The 18,701-nt window shown below is 36.9% G+C and overlaps 1 protein-coding gene across 6 annotated transcripts; it reads right to left on the reverse strand.

Moving 5' to 3' along the window:
* Window positions 1–852: 852 nt before the first annotated feature.
* On the reverse strand, window positions 853–18,415 carry LOC114915675 (uncharacterized). 6 transcript variants are annotated; one of them, XM_083065188.1, is made up of 11 exons: window positions 18,161–18,415; window positions 17,989–18,047; window positions 17,575–17,655; window positions 17,256–17,443; window positions 16,891–16,927; window positions 16,654–16,794; window positions 15,825–15,937; window positions 15,487–15,549; window positions 15,319–15,398; window positions 14,654–14,898; window positions 12,866–13,434 (listed from the first exon to the last, which is right to left on the reverse strand). In XM_083065188.1, the coding sequence occupies exons 4-8, from the start codon at window positions 17,333–17,335 to the stop codon at window positions 15,495–15,497; spliced, it is 426 nt and encodes a 141-aa protein (XP_082921314.1). In that variant the 5' UTR covers window positions 17,336–17,443; window positions 17,575–17,655; window positions 17,989–18,047; window positions 18,161–18,415; the 3' UTR covers window positions 12,866–13,434; window positions 14,654–14,898; window positions 15,319–15,398; window positions 15,487–15,494. The 6 variants fall into 6 exon arrangements, with proteins under 6 accessions (XP_082921312.1, XP_082921314.1, XP_082921315.1 ...); XM_083065189.1 differs by having other exon boundaries at window positions 15,487–15,567; XM_083065186.1 differs by lacking the exons at window positions 12,866–13,434; window positions 15,487–15,549 and adding an exon at window positions 853–1,844.
* Window positions 18,416–18,701: the final 286 nt, after the last annotated feature.

Below are 18,701 nucleotides of genomic sequence, written 5' to 3' on the forward strand. Positions count from 1 at the left end.
GCTCAAGATGATATTTTTGAGGTCTTGGAGAATTGGACTAGCGGGACTTCGGCTTCGGGGAAGACCCTAGAAACCGTTGCGAGCTTTCAACCACTATTATTTGCCTTCCGTTCGAAGGCCTATGTGGATCATCTCGACCAAGCTCTCATGGACCCTCAATTCAAACTGGAGATTGAGCGGATGGTTGATGATATAAATGCATATCCTAATCTTCCCCCGGAGGTAACCACAGAGCTAAACGAATATGCTCATACTTTTGCTGCAGCCTCCGAATTACACACGAAGTGGTCCACTTTGATTCAGGAGATAGCTCAAATTGAGGCTGATTCTAAAGAGGATCGAACCGAATTGGAAAAGCTCAAGACAGAATTGCTTTCGATCAAAGACTCCACTTCTCAGATAGTTCCAGAATTGATGAAGCTCAAGCAATCTGAGGAAGAGACGGAGCGTACACTTGCTTTCCTACAGCGAGAGCTTCATTCGATCAAGTCTAAACATGCTACTTTGAAGCTCCAAAGCCAAGAGATCATGTTAAAGCAAAAGGGTTTACGGGATGAAGGGAAAGGCATATCTCTTTGACTTTCAAAGTCATTGGATCAAAAGAGAAGATTGGAGGTATTGTGTGCCTCGCGGAAGCAAAGCCTTGACCAAGCCTACCAGGCATATGAAGCACTCAAATCCAAATTCTGCAAGTGATCGAGAACCTGAGAGATGCCTGATGGAAACTTGTTTGGAGAATCCGGATTGATGTGAATCCTCTTCAAGTTCCTCCCTAGATCTTTGGCTCCTTGACTCTTCCTAAGCTTTGCCAAGGTCTCCAATGGAGGAGGAGACCTTAGGACCACCACGGTTTGGTGGAGAACTCTCCCAAGAGGCGCCACTCCTTGATGAAGAGATAAGCCTCTTCAATTCTCACCACACTCTTCTAGTGAAGGGATAAGAGAATTGGATGAATATCAAAGAGGTTTAGGGACTTTTAGAAGAGAGTAATCTGAACAATACTTCAGAAAATAATTCTCAATACATCCAAAAGTGTTTTACAATGAAGGAAAAACAAAAATATAGGAGTAGGAAGCTTGGAGAGCAAGCTAGCCTTAACCATTGTTCACTAGGAACCATGGTAAGGTCTAGCTAACCATCCATGGTCTAAAGGCTTGGAGAGCAAGCTACTCACTTAGCTTGCTTGGTAAGCAAGCTAAGGAGAAGCTTGTGCTTCAAGCTTCTAAGCTTGAGTGTGAACAAGCAATGTGAACACAAATCAAGGTGGGCGGCTCATGGACTTTATTTTACTCCAACTGGTTTTGAAAAAAATGTTGATTTGGTTTAGTTAGGTTCATCCAATGTGAATGAAACCTAGCTAAATCAAATCTATGAAAAATTAAGAGTAAAATGAGTCTAATATGTAAAATTTTGCCTAGGCCCATCTCTAGGCCCAATTGCTAGTAACACTCTCTAGCTTGCTAGTTACACTCTCTAGCTTGCTAATGCCACTCCCAATCCTACTACTAGAAAACTAAAAAAGAGTGTATTTCTAGATTAGGTTAAATGGATTCAAAGTGTCCAAGTAACCTACCCTAGAAACAATATACAATAGCTAATAAAAGGAAATAAAGTGCCTCACAAATACAAAGGCAAAAATACACCTATACAAGTATCTACTATATACAAAATACAAGAAATCAACTATACAAGTATGTACAATGGAGACTCCTTAGATCAACCTTCACCCTTCTTGGTCTTACCTCTTCCAAAAGGATCCTTGGGGATTAGATTTCCATCATACCCTCCCCCTTCGAAAGGATTTGTCCTCAAATCCAGTGGTCCTACCACAAAGATAGCATCACCTACAATGAAAACAACAAACAAAGCATTAGGGATGACATATTCATATAACATATGTGGAAAGTGCACCCTATGAGGAATTCCTTCAATAGTCCTAGCAAGGGTCTTTAGACTAGGAAGGATGGGTTCTCTAAGCATAAGAATAAGATCCTCACTATAGTGTATTCTAAGTGTAAAACTAAATCCTAAAAATGTGAAAGTGCTAAAACTATAACAAACTAATGATGTAGTCCTATATACTAAGATATCTTGCCTAAAGTACCCTATGTAGTAACCTAGGCTTCTACAAGAAAACAAAGTGAATATAATAAGGAAACTATGTAGACAACCCTTGATCATATTATATGTTAGATACATCATGGAAGAGGGTGTAAAGAGTTTAGAAAAGTCATAGAATCTAATTTGGTCTTGAAGGGAAATAGTCAAGTTAAGTTCAAAGAAGTTTGAACTTCCCTTAAGATCAAAAATAGAAAATAAGACACCATGTGATGGAAGGTGGCTTAGTTCCATACACGCCCTTGATCTTGGTTCAACAAGGAGACTCCAAAAATGGTGGTGATGTTGGCGGAAGCACAAATAGATGATGGTGAAGATGGTTTGCTCAAGGTAGTATCATCCAAGTGTAGGATGAGACCTAAGTAGGGTTTTGCTTTTATGGTGGAGATGGGAGGAGGTTAGCCAAAGGCAACCTAGAACTATGGAAAGGTTGGTGCTTAGGGTGGTTGAAGGTGGCGCACAAGGTGAAGGGAAGGTGTTTGGTGGAGGTGATGCTCCTTTTGGCTAGCTCACTTCACTAGGGTGGTGAAGGCCAACCAAGGAAGGCCAAGCTCACTCACTCACGGTGGTTTAGGGAGGAGGAGAAGGGAGGGGCCGTGGAGTTCCTAAGACTAAGGAGAATGACAATGAGGCAAGAATGCACACTCAATATCACTATAATCCAAAGTATTTACATGATGCATAGCCTAGGGTATTTATAGGAGGGGAGGCATCTAGGGTTGCATTTGGAGTAGGCAAATGCATTCCAAATGAAATGCAAATGAACCCTAGATGCAACTTGGTGGCCAAGGATGGAATCTTTGGGTTTAGATTGGCTATATCTAGGTGCATGATAAGACCATGCAACCTTTGCCCTCCACTTGGGCCTAAGCCTTTCTATCACCAAAAATAGGTCCAATGGTCACCAAAAATACGTCACCTCCTAATGGATGCACCCTAGTCCAATTAAAGTCCTAAGCATCTAAATTACCCCATAATACAAGGGCAAAATGGGAAATACAAAGAAAATAAATCCTATGACTAAAATACCCCAAAATACAAGGGTAAAATTGGAAATACAAAGAAAATAAATTCTATACCTAAAATACCCCTAAGGTAAAATTTGGAAGTAAACATAGTTAAGGCCCAAAAAGTAGGCTTATTCCTCTTCATGGGTTTTCAAGTCTAACCCATTCCTCTTGCCTCCTTCAAAATGTCACCCCTTGGGCTTCGTGGCCTTATTGATATTCCATCATTCCCTCCCTCTTGAAAAGGATTTGACCTCAAATCAAGAGGTTCGTCATGATGGGCTTTTTGATTAACAAAAACATAAAAATAAGCGTTAGATGTAAAAGTATATGATAGTAATGGAAAATGTATCCTACGAAAAAGATGGTCTAAATGAAAAGGATTAGACTCCCCAATAGTAAGGATAAGATCCTCTCTACTGTAAAGTCTAAATGGATAAATGAGACCTAAAAAGGTAGAAACACTAAAACTATAACACATTCTCCTAAAATTCTTGTCTAAACTAAAAGGACTAGACGCACTAATGTTAAGGATAGGATCCTTCCCATAGTGAAGTCTAGGTGTATAACTAAAACCTAAAAAGGTAAAAAGACTAAAACTATGGCACACTAACATATGAGTCCTAAAAACTAAAATATCTTGCCTAAAGTGTACAAGGTAATGTCCTAGAGATGTGCTAGGAAACAAAGAAAGTACCACTAAAAAATTTCCTAGACAACTTTTTATTGCATTATTTGTTGGATATGTAAGAGAAAAAGGTGTTAAGATGTGTTTAGAAAAATCATATAATCTAAATTTGTCTTGTAGGGAAGTAGCCAAGTTAAGTGTAAATAAGTTTGAACTTCCTTCAAGATCAAAATTAGAAGATAAGACACCATGAGATGTATCCAACAAATTATTCAATTTTGAAGTTGGGTGCATTATTGACACAACCAAGGTAGGAAAAATCCTACACAAAGGAATGCTATTTTCCTTGGGCACCACCAAGGAAGTAGCACAAGAAGTGAGATTAAGTGAAGTCCACTTCTTCTTCACCAAATCTTGAAGTTGAGATTTGTTTGCTTTAAAAAGAGTTTGTTTTTGATTCTCTACTTCATGATTAGTGGCATCATAAGAAAAAGAGTTAAGGTTTTGATGAATGAAGAAAGTCTTTGTTAAATCATTTTCAATGGGAAAATGACTTTCTTCAAGCATAAGGCCTTTGGAGGAAATATTATCCTCCTTACTCTTCTCTAAGGGTGTTGGTTGTGTTTCTTTTTCTAACCATTCTTTAACTATTTCTACACTTTTCTTTACCTTTTCTTTCTTTCTAAGTTCCTTTTCTTGATTTTGATACCTAGTTGAGTTAACCCTATGTTTGGATTCACTATTTTCTTTCCTCTCAACTAAGGTAATAAGCAACCCTTTTATTTCTTCACTATTCTTTTCTAACTCTTTTTCTTTTCTTCTTGCTTCTTCCTCTCTTTTTATACTTCTTTTTAGGTACTCTTTTATTTGTCTAAGTTCATCCCTAGAACTAGATCTAGAACTACGCGAATTATGACTATGAACACTAGAATGCTCACTCATCTTTGATCAAAAAGGTTTTCACAAAATTTTCACAAAGAGCTAAAAAAGGTTTTCACAAAGATTGAGTGATAAAAAGATTTTCACAAAAAGTTTTTAAAGGTGCAAGATAAGTAGGAAAGGCTTAAATGCACAAATTGAACCTTCAAGGGGAGGTGGACTACAAAGAATCACTTAATAACCAAGCCCTCTTAAGTAGGAATCACTAAGCCCTTACCACTTTTCTTACAAAACAATTTTGACACTACCAAGTGTGTGTGTGCACGCACCCCTAGTAGGCAAAAAAATTAAGCCTTCTAAACGTTTTTGGAAACAAAGGATAAAAACTTAATCAATTATACTAGTAAAGCTATAAAGCATGCAATGGAAAGCAATTTAAAACAGACACTAGTCGAGGTCCTAGTGAAGGTTTTCAAATCACCTTCTCTACACGAACTAAAAACCAAGTTGTAGAGGTTTAAAAATGGCCAAAAATTACAAACCAAATGGGAAAGAGGAATGGCCTAAAACAAAGAGGCCGAAAGCAAGAAAAACAAAGTAAAAAAAATGAAAGCAAGAAATTTAAGTCTTCAAAACTCCTTCTCTTTGGCTCCTTCACAAATAGCAAACGTGTTAGCACCTCTCCAAAGTGTTTACTCTCCTTTTGGTTTAGTGAAAACCCTTCCAAAGGCTAGGTTGGGTTTTGGTTCACTCCTCCACTCAATCCACCAAAGGATTGCTACTTTGCTAGTTAGGTGCTTCACCTACAAGTCAATGAGAACAACCAAGAGCAAGAGTTCCAAAGAAATAAAAACTGAAAAGGCTAATTATGAAAGGCTAAACTCAGATTGATTAAGATGAGACAAAACAAAAGAGATCAAAGGAAAGACAAGCAGAAAAAAAAATTAAGACTCAATCAATAGAAGCTAGCACTCAAAAGAATTAAACCTAGAATGGCACTAGAATGGTTTGTGTTTAAGTTTCACTTGATTAAGTCCTTTAGTAATTTCGGTCCAGCCAAGGTATAAGTCCCAAAATAAGTCCAAAATGGTCAAGTTCCAACTCCAATGCTAAGGTAATTTGGTCCAAGTCCACAAGTCAAGCAACAAGTCCTTTTTGTCCAAGGTATTTTTTTTTGTCCAAGATTTTTTTTTTTGTTCTTGTTCTTTTGGTCACGGCAATTGGCTTTTAAAATGTCCTTGGGTCCAATTTTTTTTTTTTTTTTTTTTTTAAGTTTTCAGCCCAAATAGTTGCTTAGGTTTTGCACTTGTGGTGGCACAAAATTAGGTCAAAAATATGTAGCATAGGAGCAAGACAAGTGGCGTGAATTTAGAGGTCCTTAGGGAATATTTTGAGTGGATTTTGTTTTGTACTATTTAGGTCAAGTTGTTTAGCACAAAAAGTCCAGCACCTCTTAGATTCTTTTAGGGTTCTTGGCAAACAAAAGATAAACTTAAACAAGTGAAAATGCAAGGGTAAAGATGGGCGGTTTTTCTAGCATGTGCAAGGAGGTTCACACATGGAAAATCATGGCAACATAGAACATGCTAGAATCTATTAGCATGCATGAATGACCTAGATAGGAATTCTATATGACACGCCCACTTTAAGATGTATGCATCATGGTATTTTTCATGTTTTCATGCAAGGTGTTTGGCACATACATGGAAAATGTGTAAAACAAAATATAGGAAGTAAATTGACAAAACAATAGGTAGATTCAAAAAGAAAAATGCATGATCATGTAATACTCAACCTAGCATAGAAATATGACAACCTAACAATGGAACCTAAAACATGGAAGGTTCAAGGAAAACAAGCATGAACCACACAAAAATATATTCGGTCAAGAGAGGAGAAGAAGTGAAATGACCGAATACAAAAATAGAGCACAAGGAAGACTCAAAGGAAAGACAAGGAAAGGAAACATTTACCCTTGAAGAACCATGGCTCTGATACCACTTGATGGAAGGTGGCTTAGTTCCATACACGCCCTTGATCTTGGTTCAACAAGGAGACTCCAAAAATGGTGGTGATGTTGGCGGAAGCACAAATAGATGATGGTGAAGATGGTTTGCTCAAGGTAGTATCATCCAAGTGTAGGATGAGACCTAAGTAGGGTTTTGCTTTTATGGTGGAGATGGGAGGAGGTTAGCCAAAGGCAACCTAGAACTATGGAAAGGTTGGTGCTTAGGGTGGTTGAAGGTGGCGCACAAGGTGAAGGGAAGGTGTTTGGTGGAGGTGATGCTCCTTTTGGCTAGCTCACTTCACTAGGGTGGTGAAGGCCAACCAAGGAAGGCCAAGCTCACTCACTCACGGTGGTTTAGGGAGGAGGAGAAGGGAGGGGCCGTGGAGTTCCTAAGACTAAGGAGAATGACAATGAGGCAAGAATGCACACTCAATATCACTATAATCCAAAGTATTTACATGATGCATAGCCTAGGGTATTTATAGGAGGGGAGGCATCTAGGGTTGCATTTGGAGTAGGCAAATGCATTCCAAATGAAATGCAAATGAACCCTAGATGCAACTTGGTGGCCAAGGATGGAATCTTTGGGTTTAGATTGGCTATATCTAGGTGCATGATAAGACCATGCAACCTTTGCCCTCCACTTGGGCCTAAGCCTTTCTATCACCAAAAATAGGTCCAATGGTCACCAAAAATACGTCACCTCCTAATGGATGCACCCTAGTCCAATTAAAGTCCTAAGCATCTAAATTACCCCATAATACAAGGGCAAAATGGGAAATACAAAGAAAATAAATCCTATGACTAAAATACCCCAAAATACAAGGGTAAAATTGGAAATACAAAGAAAATAAATTCTATACCTAAAATACCCCTAAGGTAAAATTTGGAAGTAAACATAGTTAAGGCCCAAAAAGTAGGCTTATTCCTCTTCATGGGTTTTCAAGTCTAACCCATTCCTCTTGCCTCCTTCAAAATGTCACCCCTTGGGCTTCGTGGCCTTATTGATATTCCATCACCATGATATGTATCTAATAAACAATATAAACTAAAGGTTGGGTGCTTTATTAGAACAACTAAAGAAAGAGAAATCCTAAATAGACAATGGCTGTCTACTTTGGGCACCACCAAAGTAGTAGCATAAGAAGTAGAACTAGGTGAAGTCCACTCCTTCTTCACAAGACTAAGAACTTGAGATCCTTTATTTTCAAAAATATTTAGGTTGTGGATCTTAAGCTCTAAAGATGTGGCAGCAGTAGAAAAAGAGCTAAAATCTTTGTGAAGAAGAAAAGTCTTTTTGCAATCATTTTGAATTAAAAAGTGACTTTCCTTTATCACAAGATTTTTGGAGGAGACACTATCCTCCTTACTCTTTTCCAAGAGTAGTGTCTTTTTATCATTGAGAAGGTAAAGAGTTTGTTCAACTAGAAGACATTTTTTAATAGAATGTTCTATTAAAAATTGACTTCTAGGAACAACTTCCTTGGAGGAGACACTACCCTCAAACTCTAGAACCTTCTTCTTTTCCTATTTTCTTTTTTTTTATTTCATAAATACTTGATCCTCCAACACTTGTGAAGGTGAAAGAGGAGTCAAGGTGTGTTTCTTGCCTAGGTGGACTAGGCGAATTTTGTTTATAACACCATCATGAATGGCCTTCCTATCATGTTGCCAAGGCCTTCCAAGTAAAATGTGGCTTGCATTTATTGGAATTATATCACATAAAATTTCATCTTTATATTTTCCAATGGAGAAAGGAACATTTACTTGATCCTTAACTTCTATAGGTCCATCCTCATTAAGCCATTGAAGTTTATAAGATTTTGGATGGGTTATAGTAGTTAGGTTAAACTTATCAACCAACCTTTGGCTTACAAAGTTATTACAAGATCCACTATCAACAATGAGAGAACAAGTTTTCTTAAAAATTTTGCATCTAGAATGGAAAAGGTTCTCTCTTTGTGATTGGTCTTAATCATTGGGTTGGTTGGTAAGTAACCTTTGAGCAATGAATAGGTCACCTTCACATGGTGCTTCCTCACTAGAACTAAGACTAGCATCTTCTTCACTTGAGGATGATGAAGAAGATGAATTGCTTTCCTCACTTAGGATCTCATTGCCCCTAATGATCATGGTCTTTTTTGTGGGGCATTGGGAAGCTATGTGTCCCCTCCCTAAGCACTTAAAGCACTTAATAGAACTAGTTCTAGGCTCATCGGAAGGTTTTTCTTTTTGTAACACCCCAATTTTCAAAAAGGTTATTATTATTATTATTATTAAATGGTATTTGGTCATAATTATTTTAATAATTATAGAGGAATATTATTTTGTACGTTTTAAATAATTATTATTTTGGACAATTATTTTGTACGTATTAAATAAGTATTTTTATTAGCATTTTTAAATAAATATTTATATGTTTTAAGAGAAGGTTGATTTTATATGATATTTTGTTATTGAAATTATATTATTATATTTAGGGTCAGAAATATATTATTATTATAGAGAAAAAATATTTTATAATATACATGTATTTATTTTATTTAATTATTTTGAGGAAAATTAGAAGTGGGTTAGAAGAGAAGGAAAATGGGTTGGGTTGACCCAGTCCAATGGATTAATTTTAAGAAAGGAGTCAGGTGGTGTTAACCCTATCTGCCTCATTTGCGTTCTGAAGGGTTAGGGAAAAAAAGAGGAGAAACAAAGAGCTCTAAGGAAGAGTACTCAGGAACGATCTTAGATCACACCAAGACCATTCATCTTCTGCTCATCCAGGTACGGGGGAGATGGGTTTCTTCATATGTGAATATAGGGGCGTTCGGGTAGTGAGGGCAATCCCTAAGTCCCTCGAGGAACTCTATTTAAAATTCTGAACGATTATCTGTGCAATCGATGTTCTAAATTCTTAATTCATTTGGAAGAACTTATTTCTTGAATTGTCTTCGAATTCCATTGGGGCTTTCTTGTTAATTCTTTATCCTTAAATTTGATGACTTGAATTTTATGTGTTAAGAAGAGTTTAGATTTTTTTTGTAAAACCAATGGAAACCAATTTTTGAGGCTTGAGATGTGTATGGATTGATTTGGAACGTATGAAGAATATAAATGGAGTTAAACTGAACCAACGGTGTGTAGAAGTAGTGAAAATTGGTAAAAACCTTGTTGGAACTCGTAAAACGCAGGTTTAATTTCACAGAGGGAAGTCTGGGCAGAGATTTGGGCGCTCAGCGCCAGTTTTGGGCGTCAGGCGTCGGGACCCCGACATACGTTTGTAATTTTGCGATATCTTTCTGTGTAGTTATCCAAATCGAGTGCCGTTTGTTTTGTTAGAAACTAGACATATGGGGATACCATTTAGACACAAGAATCGTGTAAAACTATTAATATTTGATCAAGTTATGTGAGTTGCAATTTGAGCCTTCCAATCTGTGTGTGAACCACAACATCAATATTTGTGAGCCCTGAATGGTAACCTAAACGACTTTATTAGGATTTGTGTTCTTCATGAAAGTTGTAGATATTGATGTTAGGATTCTAATGGAGTTGGGATCACTTAGAAAGGATATGTATATCTCGAGTTATGGTTAAATTATTAACTGAATGTCATAGATATTGTGATGTGTGTGAAGAATTATGTGAAATTTGTGATCTATGATGTTGATAACTTAATGATAGGTACCTAGCATGTGAGGATGATATTGCATGGATTGTTATTGACATGTGATGATGTTATATAATGGAGATGCATTAATTATGAGTTACGTGGGATGCATGAGTTGCATGAGACTTATGAGTTGCATGTGGTGCTTGAGAAGCCAGACGTGGCTATATTGCATTGGACCCTGGGCCCAGAGAGGGGTTGAGACAGGGGGGACCATGACGGGAGGCATTCCATGCGTGGGCCGTTGGGTGTTTAACTGCGCAGCTCACTGGCCATAGAGGGTTTAACGGTGGGTGGATTGCCTTTGCACGGGCCGCTGGGTGTTTAACCGTGCAACATACCGGCCCTGGGAGGGTGTGAGAACGGTATGCCCGCATTGGCAAAAACTAAGGGAATTGACGAGGTACGCCCATTGTGCGGAGTGCCAAGTTGAGACTCTTAGGAGAGGAGATGTGTATGAGCATATAGTGAGCATGTGTATGAAAGCTTGTATGATTGAAAAAAAATGATGTTTGGTAATTATATGAGATGTATTTGTTGTTTATAGTTAATGATGATATTTTGGTGCACGATGTGGGGTGGGAATTGGGTAGCTCTATGTTCATATATGATGTTATCTATCTCACCGTCCTGTTTTTATGTGGTTTTCTTTTAGGTGAAGATGAAGGCACTCATAGTGTTGAGTTCTAAAGGGAAAGGGTTCTGCTCTGATAGGATGTGACATTGGGGCATGAATTTAGGATGCTTTAGTTATGAATTGTTATTTGTCGTTTGAGGAGACTTATTTTTAGGAGTTTTATATTCACCTTATATTTGTAAATTCTGGATCCCTTTCATTTTTCTTTAGAGACCTTGATAATTTTCTTTTAAGAGTAAAACTTTATTATTATTATTATTATTATTATTTCTATTTATTTCAAGACTTGTGAACCTATGAGTTTTTATTAAAATATGTGGACCCTTCTTGATGTTATATTTATTGAATTATTCTTATTGTTGTTACTTATCTATTATGGGGTAGAAGGGTGTCACACTTTTTGTTTTTCTTTTAGTGGCCTTTCTTTTGAATAGGAGGGTTGACCCTCCTTCTTGAAGTCCTTTCTAGCGTATGAGGTAGATTCCTTCCTAAGGGTAGGATTTCTCCTAAGTTGTTGTTCTACTCTCACATAACGTTGACCTAGCTCATTTAAGTCTCTATAGGGTAGTAGTTCAACTTTATCCCTAATCTCTAGGTTTAGGCCACTTTGAAACCTAGCTATGGTGGTTCTCTCCTCTTCCCTAATTCCAGCCCTCATCATAAGCAACTCCATTTGTTGCCTATATTCCTCAACACTAAGGTTTCTTTGTTGGAGTCTTTGGAGCTTGTCCATCAACTCCTTCTCAAAATATGGAGGAATGTGCCTTCTCCTTAAGGCACTTCTAAGCTCATTCCAATATTGAATTGGAGGCTCATGATGAGTTCTTCTTTCCCTTTCAAGGGAATTCCACCAATACATGGCACACCCTTGAAAGCTTAGGGTAGCCATGGGAACCTTTCTCTCTTCACTCACATTGTGGCAAGTGAAGAGTTGTTCAACCTTCATTTCCCAATCTAGATAATCATCCACATTGTCTTTTCCATAGAAGGGAGGAAGGTCAAACCTAGGTTCTCTAGAAGAGGTTGTATCATGCCTAGGCCTATGTTGCCTAGTGGGTCTTTGATAGTAGCCATCATCATGGTGACTACTATAAAACCCTTCACTTGAGGATGGGTGAGTGTGTGAATGGTGACTATTAGGCCTAGATGATCCTTCTTCATGTTTAGGCCTATGGGACCTAGAAGGCCCTTCACCATCATGTCTTTTGGGCTTAGAAAGCCCATGACCCTCATTGGCATGGGGTTTGCTAGTCTCACCCCCACCACAAGCTTATTCAACAACTCTCTTATAGTTTCATTATTCTTTTCATTTTCTATTTCTTTTTTCCTAATATAATTCCTAAGTTCTCTAAGTTCATCTTTAGTGCTTTTATGACTCCTAGGAGAATGATGACCATGCACACTACTCTCAGGAGAATGATCACTCATTTTTGCAAGAGAAAGGTTTTCACAAATCTTAAAGAATTTTGCAAAGTGAGTGATAAAAATTTTCACAAAAGATTTTCTCTTTTTGGTGTAATACTAAGTACTTGGAGGTCTAAGTATACAAGTTGCACTATCAAGGGAGGTGAGCTACAAGGAGCCACTTAATAACCAAGCCTTTTCAAGTGGAAATTACTAAACCCCCTTATACCTTTCTTACAAAACAAATTTTTCACACAAGTAAGTTAAGTAGTTGTGTGTGTGTGCACGAAACCCCTAGTAGGCAAAGGAAGCCTTCTAAACGAACTTAGAAATTAAATAAGTAAAAGGAAAGCAAGTAAAGCATATACTAGTCGTAGGGTCCTAAGGTGGAAGTCCAAGTGACACTTGAAGTCTTTTGGGACACTTCCACAAGTTCTAAACGTAGTATGAAAGCTAGTAAAACTAGGCATATCCTAGTGGAAGCCCAAATGACACTTGAAGCCTTTGGGGACCCTTCCACAAGTACTAAACGTATCTAGGAATCTTTATTTAAAACTATTTAGGAGGTGGTGGGAATTAATTAAAGAGTTTCCCAAACAACCACTCCTAAATGTAAGTTTGTTTTCAACAAAAGAAAGTTAAAAATTAACCCAAGGGTAGGGTTAAGGAATTACAACAAGAAATTAATACAAATCAAAAGAAATTGGAGAGTCTCTTCAAAGGTCTTGAGGGCTGAATTTGGAACAGCTTTTGCAGCAAGTTTAGTGACCAAAATGTAGGAAAATGAGGAACTCCACAAATCCGTCACAACCTTCCAAATCCGTCTCTAATTCCCTTCCAAAATCCGTCTCCAATCTTCAACCTAAAATAAGAAAAATGTCTTGGCTGCAAAATGAACAAACAAGTGAGCCTTTCCAAGGTGTTTCACTCAAGTAATCTGTACCTCAATCTCCTTCAAGTGTTGACCCCTTTGAGATTAACCCAATATGTCTCAATTAGCCCTTCCTTCCAAGTGTAATGGCTTGAAAAAGAATTATATCTCACCAAGGCTTAACAATCAATCAAGAGAGAGTAGAGGCCAAGAAATTAAAACTGAAAAGCACAATTAGAATAGGCTACACTCTTATAGGAATTAATGTGACAAAACAAATAGAGCCAAGAAGACACAAAGCAACAATTCACTACTAGAAAAATTAAAATTAGAGAGGGAATAAATCCGTCACTAATCTTCATAAAATCCGTCACAAATAAATTAGTGACAGAATTTGTGACGGAAATGATTCCGTCACAAAATTTGGCGTCACAAAATATTTAGTGACGGATTATTTTCTCCGTCACAATTAGTGACGGAATTAAGGCATCACAAACAATATAATTTCCGTCACTAATTTCTAACAATAAATGTTTAGAAATTAATAAAAATCTGTCGCAATTTGTGACGCCTCTAACTCCGTCGTAATTTGTGAGGGATTAAATCCCTCGCAATTTGAGAGGGATTGAGAGGTATGTGAGTCTGTCACAAATTGTGATGACACAAAATCCCTCACAAATTGTGATGAACGAATCCGTCACAAACTGTGATGCCTATAATTGACTAGAATCCGTCACAATTTGCGACGCCAGAATTCCGTCACAATTTGCGACGGATTTTATCCGTCACTAGCTGGGATGAATCCCTCGCTAACTGGGCGTCTTTGATGACTAAATTTGAGGAAACTATTGTTTTAAGAGTCTGGTAATCGATTACCTATACATGTAATCGATTACCAGACAATGAAAATCATATGTTCGAAAGTTACTTATTAAAAGGTTCTCCGGTAATCGATTACCCATTTCTTGTAATCGATTACCAGAGCCTATTATTGAAACAATTTCAATCAAAACAAAAATATCAAGTCTTTTTTATGAAAATGCATGATATCATTTAAAATGAAGATAAAAGAACAATACAGACATCAAGAGGAGTTCCCAAGATTAATGATGTGCTTAATCGGCAAGACAACACATGAAAAATAATGAATGACCTCTATCAGTGTAACTATGACAATAAAGCTTCATTGGAGTATATTCATAGCCATGATACTTTTCATCATTTAGAGATCAAAATCCACAAGGCACACATTTAGGCAAAGAAACCCCTTCAAACAATACACATGAAGCAACCTAATTTTACTAAGCTAGATTGCTTATATAGTGATGACCTTATACCTATCTACCAAACATACAATTAATAGAGGCAACATGTTGAAAATTCCAAATCAAATCATACAAAAATTCAAATACAGGGGAAAAAATTCTTAAAATTGATTACCTTTTTTCCCGGCCTAACAAGCCTCAAGGCCACCTCAGCAGCAGTATTTGCAGTAACAATAACATTAGTTGCCCTTCCTGTGACAGGACCTTCCTGAAGAACATGAGTGTGAGCCACAGCCGCGATGAAACCATCTATATGACAAGCCAAATCACTACAAACAACCAAAGTTAACAGCTATCTCTTGGGCCTTCAGTACAAAATATTGATAGGCATCGTTAGTAGTCATGTTGTGATTCTGAAGCCTGCATTCGAGTAAAGGTCAAAATATAGAATAAATGTCACATCTAAAAATAGTGCCTTTACATTAACAATTGATCAGATTCACAATGGTTAACATTTCTGGAAATTGACAACCATCTCAATGCTCAATAGCAAAAATGGTGTGAGAAAGAGGGTAAAAAAAAACAAAAAAAATTGGGTAGCTAATTTCCTAAAGAATAGCTAATAAAAAAATTCAAAAATATGAATTCCATATTACATCTACTGCCATCCTAAAGAATAGCTAATCTCAGCATATTATAGGCTGGCTTCAAATATGTTTATGCTGGACTGTCTTGACCAAATACTAAAAACTAGAGAGAGAAGAGAGATTTCGTATATATATAACATATAATTGGGAACCTATAAAAATGTAAAGGAAATTAAATGCCAACTTGGCATACCATCTTTATCTTTCCTTCCTTGACTTGCATCTCTAAATAGGAGTAATCTTATTGTGTCGGCAAATCCCTTATATGCAGCCCTGGCCATGAGAATTAAATAAGTCAAATAACCAAGAAAAAAAAATCATTCTCTTCAATGGATTTAGTTTGTTGAATAAGCAACCATACCATTACTATTAGAAACAACCATTTAGGGTGAGCTTCAGCAATTTGAACAATACATTTACAAACCTAAAGCACATCAAAACTCTATGAAGTGCAGGGAAACATTCCATTGGTCAATACTCCATTAAATTAATTAGTTTAGAAAAAAAAATATACATTTTAGCCAAAGCATAATCCACATTATGTATTTAAATGAGAGATTTGAACTAATTTTATGAGTGCATCTGTGCATCAAAAGCAAAGGAAAGAAACAAATGGTGGAACCATGACATTGACAATCAAGTAATTATCAAAATAAGGTTTCTTCACCATGCATAACAATCAAAAGTTTCATGGCATACCAATGAAGAGGACTCCTTCCATCATTATCAGGCACATCAAAATCAGCATGGTACTTTACTACTATGTGATTTAGAAAAGCTGTCTGTCCATATTGTGCAGCAACATGAACTTCCTGCAGGGACCATTTAACTATGAAAATAGCACAACACTGGAAACATTTAAACAGGTGGTAAGCAAAATAAGTTCAGGGTTTTCCTTATACAGAAACAGGTGTTAATCAATCTCACACTGCAACCCACATGCTTGCCTATTTTGTACCCAAATACCAATACAATTTATAAGAAATTACATTTATTCAAAGGAAAAAAAAACACTAAATTGGCGATAATTAAAATCTAGATATCTTTTTATAATCATTATAAGTAATCTTCTAATCATTGATATTGAAACAAGTCCTAGTTTCATAAACTACACTCCTGTCTTGCTTCTTTTTACCTAACATATATTGCTTATTCGCTAAAACGAGATGAATACTTGTGTGTTAAAAAATTACTATAACTTTTCATCAATAAATCAGGTGTAGTTGTGATACTCAGACATTTGGATATAAAACAAAGAATAAAAATTGGGTACACAGTCACCATTCAGACCTATAGAGTTGGATACGGGTGGTTAGTAAACAATTAACATTAGAAAAAAAGCTGTTGGCAGGAATTGAAAAGCGGTCAATAATCCAAACTAGAATATGGATTTGGAAGCAAGAATTTTTAAATGTTAAAACCCACAATCCAACCCATGCCTACCTAATCGACTTCCTTAACTAGAAAAAACAAGCAAATGGTCCTGAAAATTTGATGCAACATATCCATTTGAAGTCTTAAACAATACCCGGTATCCATTCACGTCAGCAGCTTCAACTCGAGCACCATTCTCTAGGAGCACATCAGCAGCAGCAGTTGAACCGCGAACCGCCGCCCAATGCAACGCCGTTTGGTGCATGCTGTCCTTAGCATTCACATTCGCACCATGCTGCGAACGAAGTAGGGTCCAAATTAAAGCACATTGAATTCATGCACACATGAGCAGCACAGGAGGGCGAACGCTAATTTCGAATTCTGAGCTAACCTGAATGAGATAGTGCGCAATGTATCCAATATCCCCCCTCCACAACCCAAAAACAAAATATATCTGCTCAGTACGATCAATTCAAAGGTTTTTCCATATGATATGCTCTAAAATAAAGAATGCACTCAGAGTAAGAAGTCCAAGCCTCCATGATATTTGGATATAGATAATCAGAATGGCTAGGATATGAAGAAGTAAGGACCATAAACATATCCAACATCCAACCAGGACCCCTCTCCTAGAAGAAACATGCTACTGGGGTGACAAGTGTTAAGCAAAGCTTTCTTTAAAGGATAAGGGAAGCAGTTGTTGGGTAACAGAAGTAATAAATGAAACTGCAAATTAAACTAAGTGCTTGGACTTACCGATCTTGTTCATGCACCAGAGTCTCCATTAATTTAGTACGATCCAATATATCTCCAATGCTTTGAAAAGAAAATCTCATCCAACCTGTACAGGGCGATCACCAAGTATTACTTTGCCACCATACTTGATGGCTTCTTCATATCCCACACGAAACAGAGCCAGGAAGGACCTCAAGCTTACTAGCAATCTGTCAGAATTTTAAGAAAGAAAAAGGAAGGTATAAGATAAGTATAGCATTAATAAATAAGAAAACAAAAAATATTAATAATTGAAAATCAAATAAGGATGATACATATGATTCTAAAAAAAAAAACCCGCCTTGGCAAGGAGCCAGCCATAAAGTACTTCAAACATATTATGATTTTTCAACATTGTAATCATTTGGCCCATAGTGGGTACCTGGAAGAAGGCAAAAAATAAATAAACATACAAAAAACAGATAACTAGATGAGAACCAAAAGTAATGATGGAATCAAGGAAAATAGCTGATGCTAAGTTTGAATATACATATGATACTTTATCTTTCCAACTCTCCGCTCATCTGAAACTAATTGGAAAAGAAGAATACTGATATTCTCTAAGTGTAATTTATTTCCTCATATGTGTTATACTCTTATGCACATAAATTACAAATTCGAACAAAACAGTTCAAAAGAGAGGGGCGGGGCGGAGGCTGGTACTCCCGACAAACGATACAATAATTAGAAAAACACCAAGTTAAAGGATAGAAACCTTATGATTCTTAAGGGCAAGCACTGCCACCCGACTCGCGACAATTCTTGGAAGACAACCTGCACCAAACAAAGACCAGCCATAGAGTTTCAACATTTAAAATCAACAAAACCAGGAAGGCACGTCATGAAATCAAGAACAAACAATCAAGCACGAGAATCATCGATTCAACCGAAGCGGAGGGGTTTGGCGCCCGCAACCACAGGAGACGCAAATTGGCCGAGACAATGGGTCGGGGACGAGTGGGAAAGAAAGAGCAGCGACAAATGAGAAGAGGGGGAGAGAAGCCCTAATTTGTTCAAATCATTCTGTGCGGGAGAGAAAAAGCGGAGAGAAATGAGAAGAGCGGGAGACAAGCCCTAATTTGTTGAATTCATTTTGTGTGTGACCCTCACATTATTCATTCTGTTTGTGTCTTAATTTATTATTTAATATTTACTTTTATATAAATATAATTGAGGCAAGCAATTAACTTGACGAGTCCACTGCTACCTAATCTGATGTTAATTCATGGGTCTTTCTGTACGTGTAGTCTAAAAAGGGAGGATTTGAAGATTATTTGTTGATTGGAATTAAAAATTAAAAATTAGCTGGATAAGAATTTCATGAAACTTCTTTCCAACAATATTATATCATGTTAAAAATTAATTTCAAAATGTTTAAATATCTAAATAATTAAAATATTTAATGAAATATACTATATATTCTTTAAG

The sequence above is a fragment of the Cajanus cajan genome, chromosome 10 (genome assembly GCF_000230855.2).
Source record: "Cajanus cajan strain Asha chromosome 10, NIPB_CcT2T_4, whole genome shotgun sequence".
NCBI classification, from domain to species: domain Eukaryota; kingdom Viridiplantae; phylum Streptophyta; class Magnoliopsida; order Fabales; family Fabaceae; genus Cajanus; species Cajanus cajan.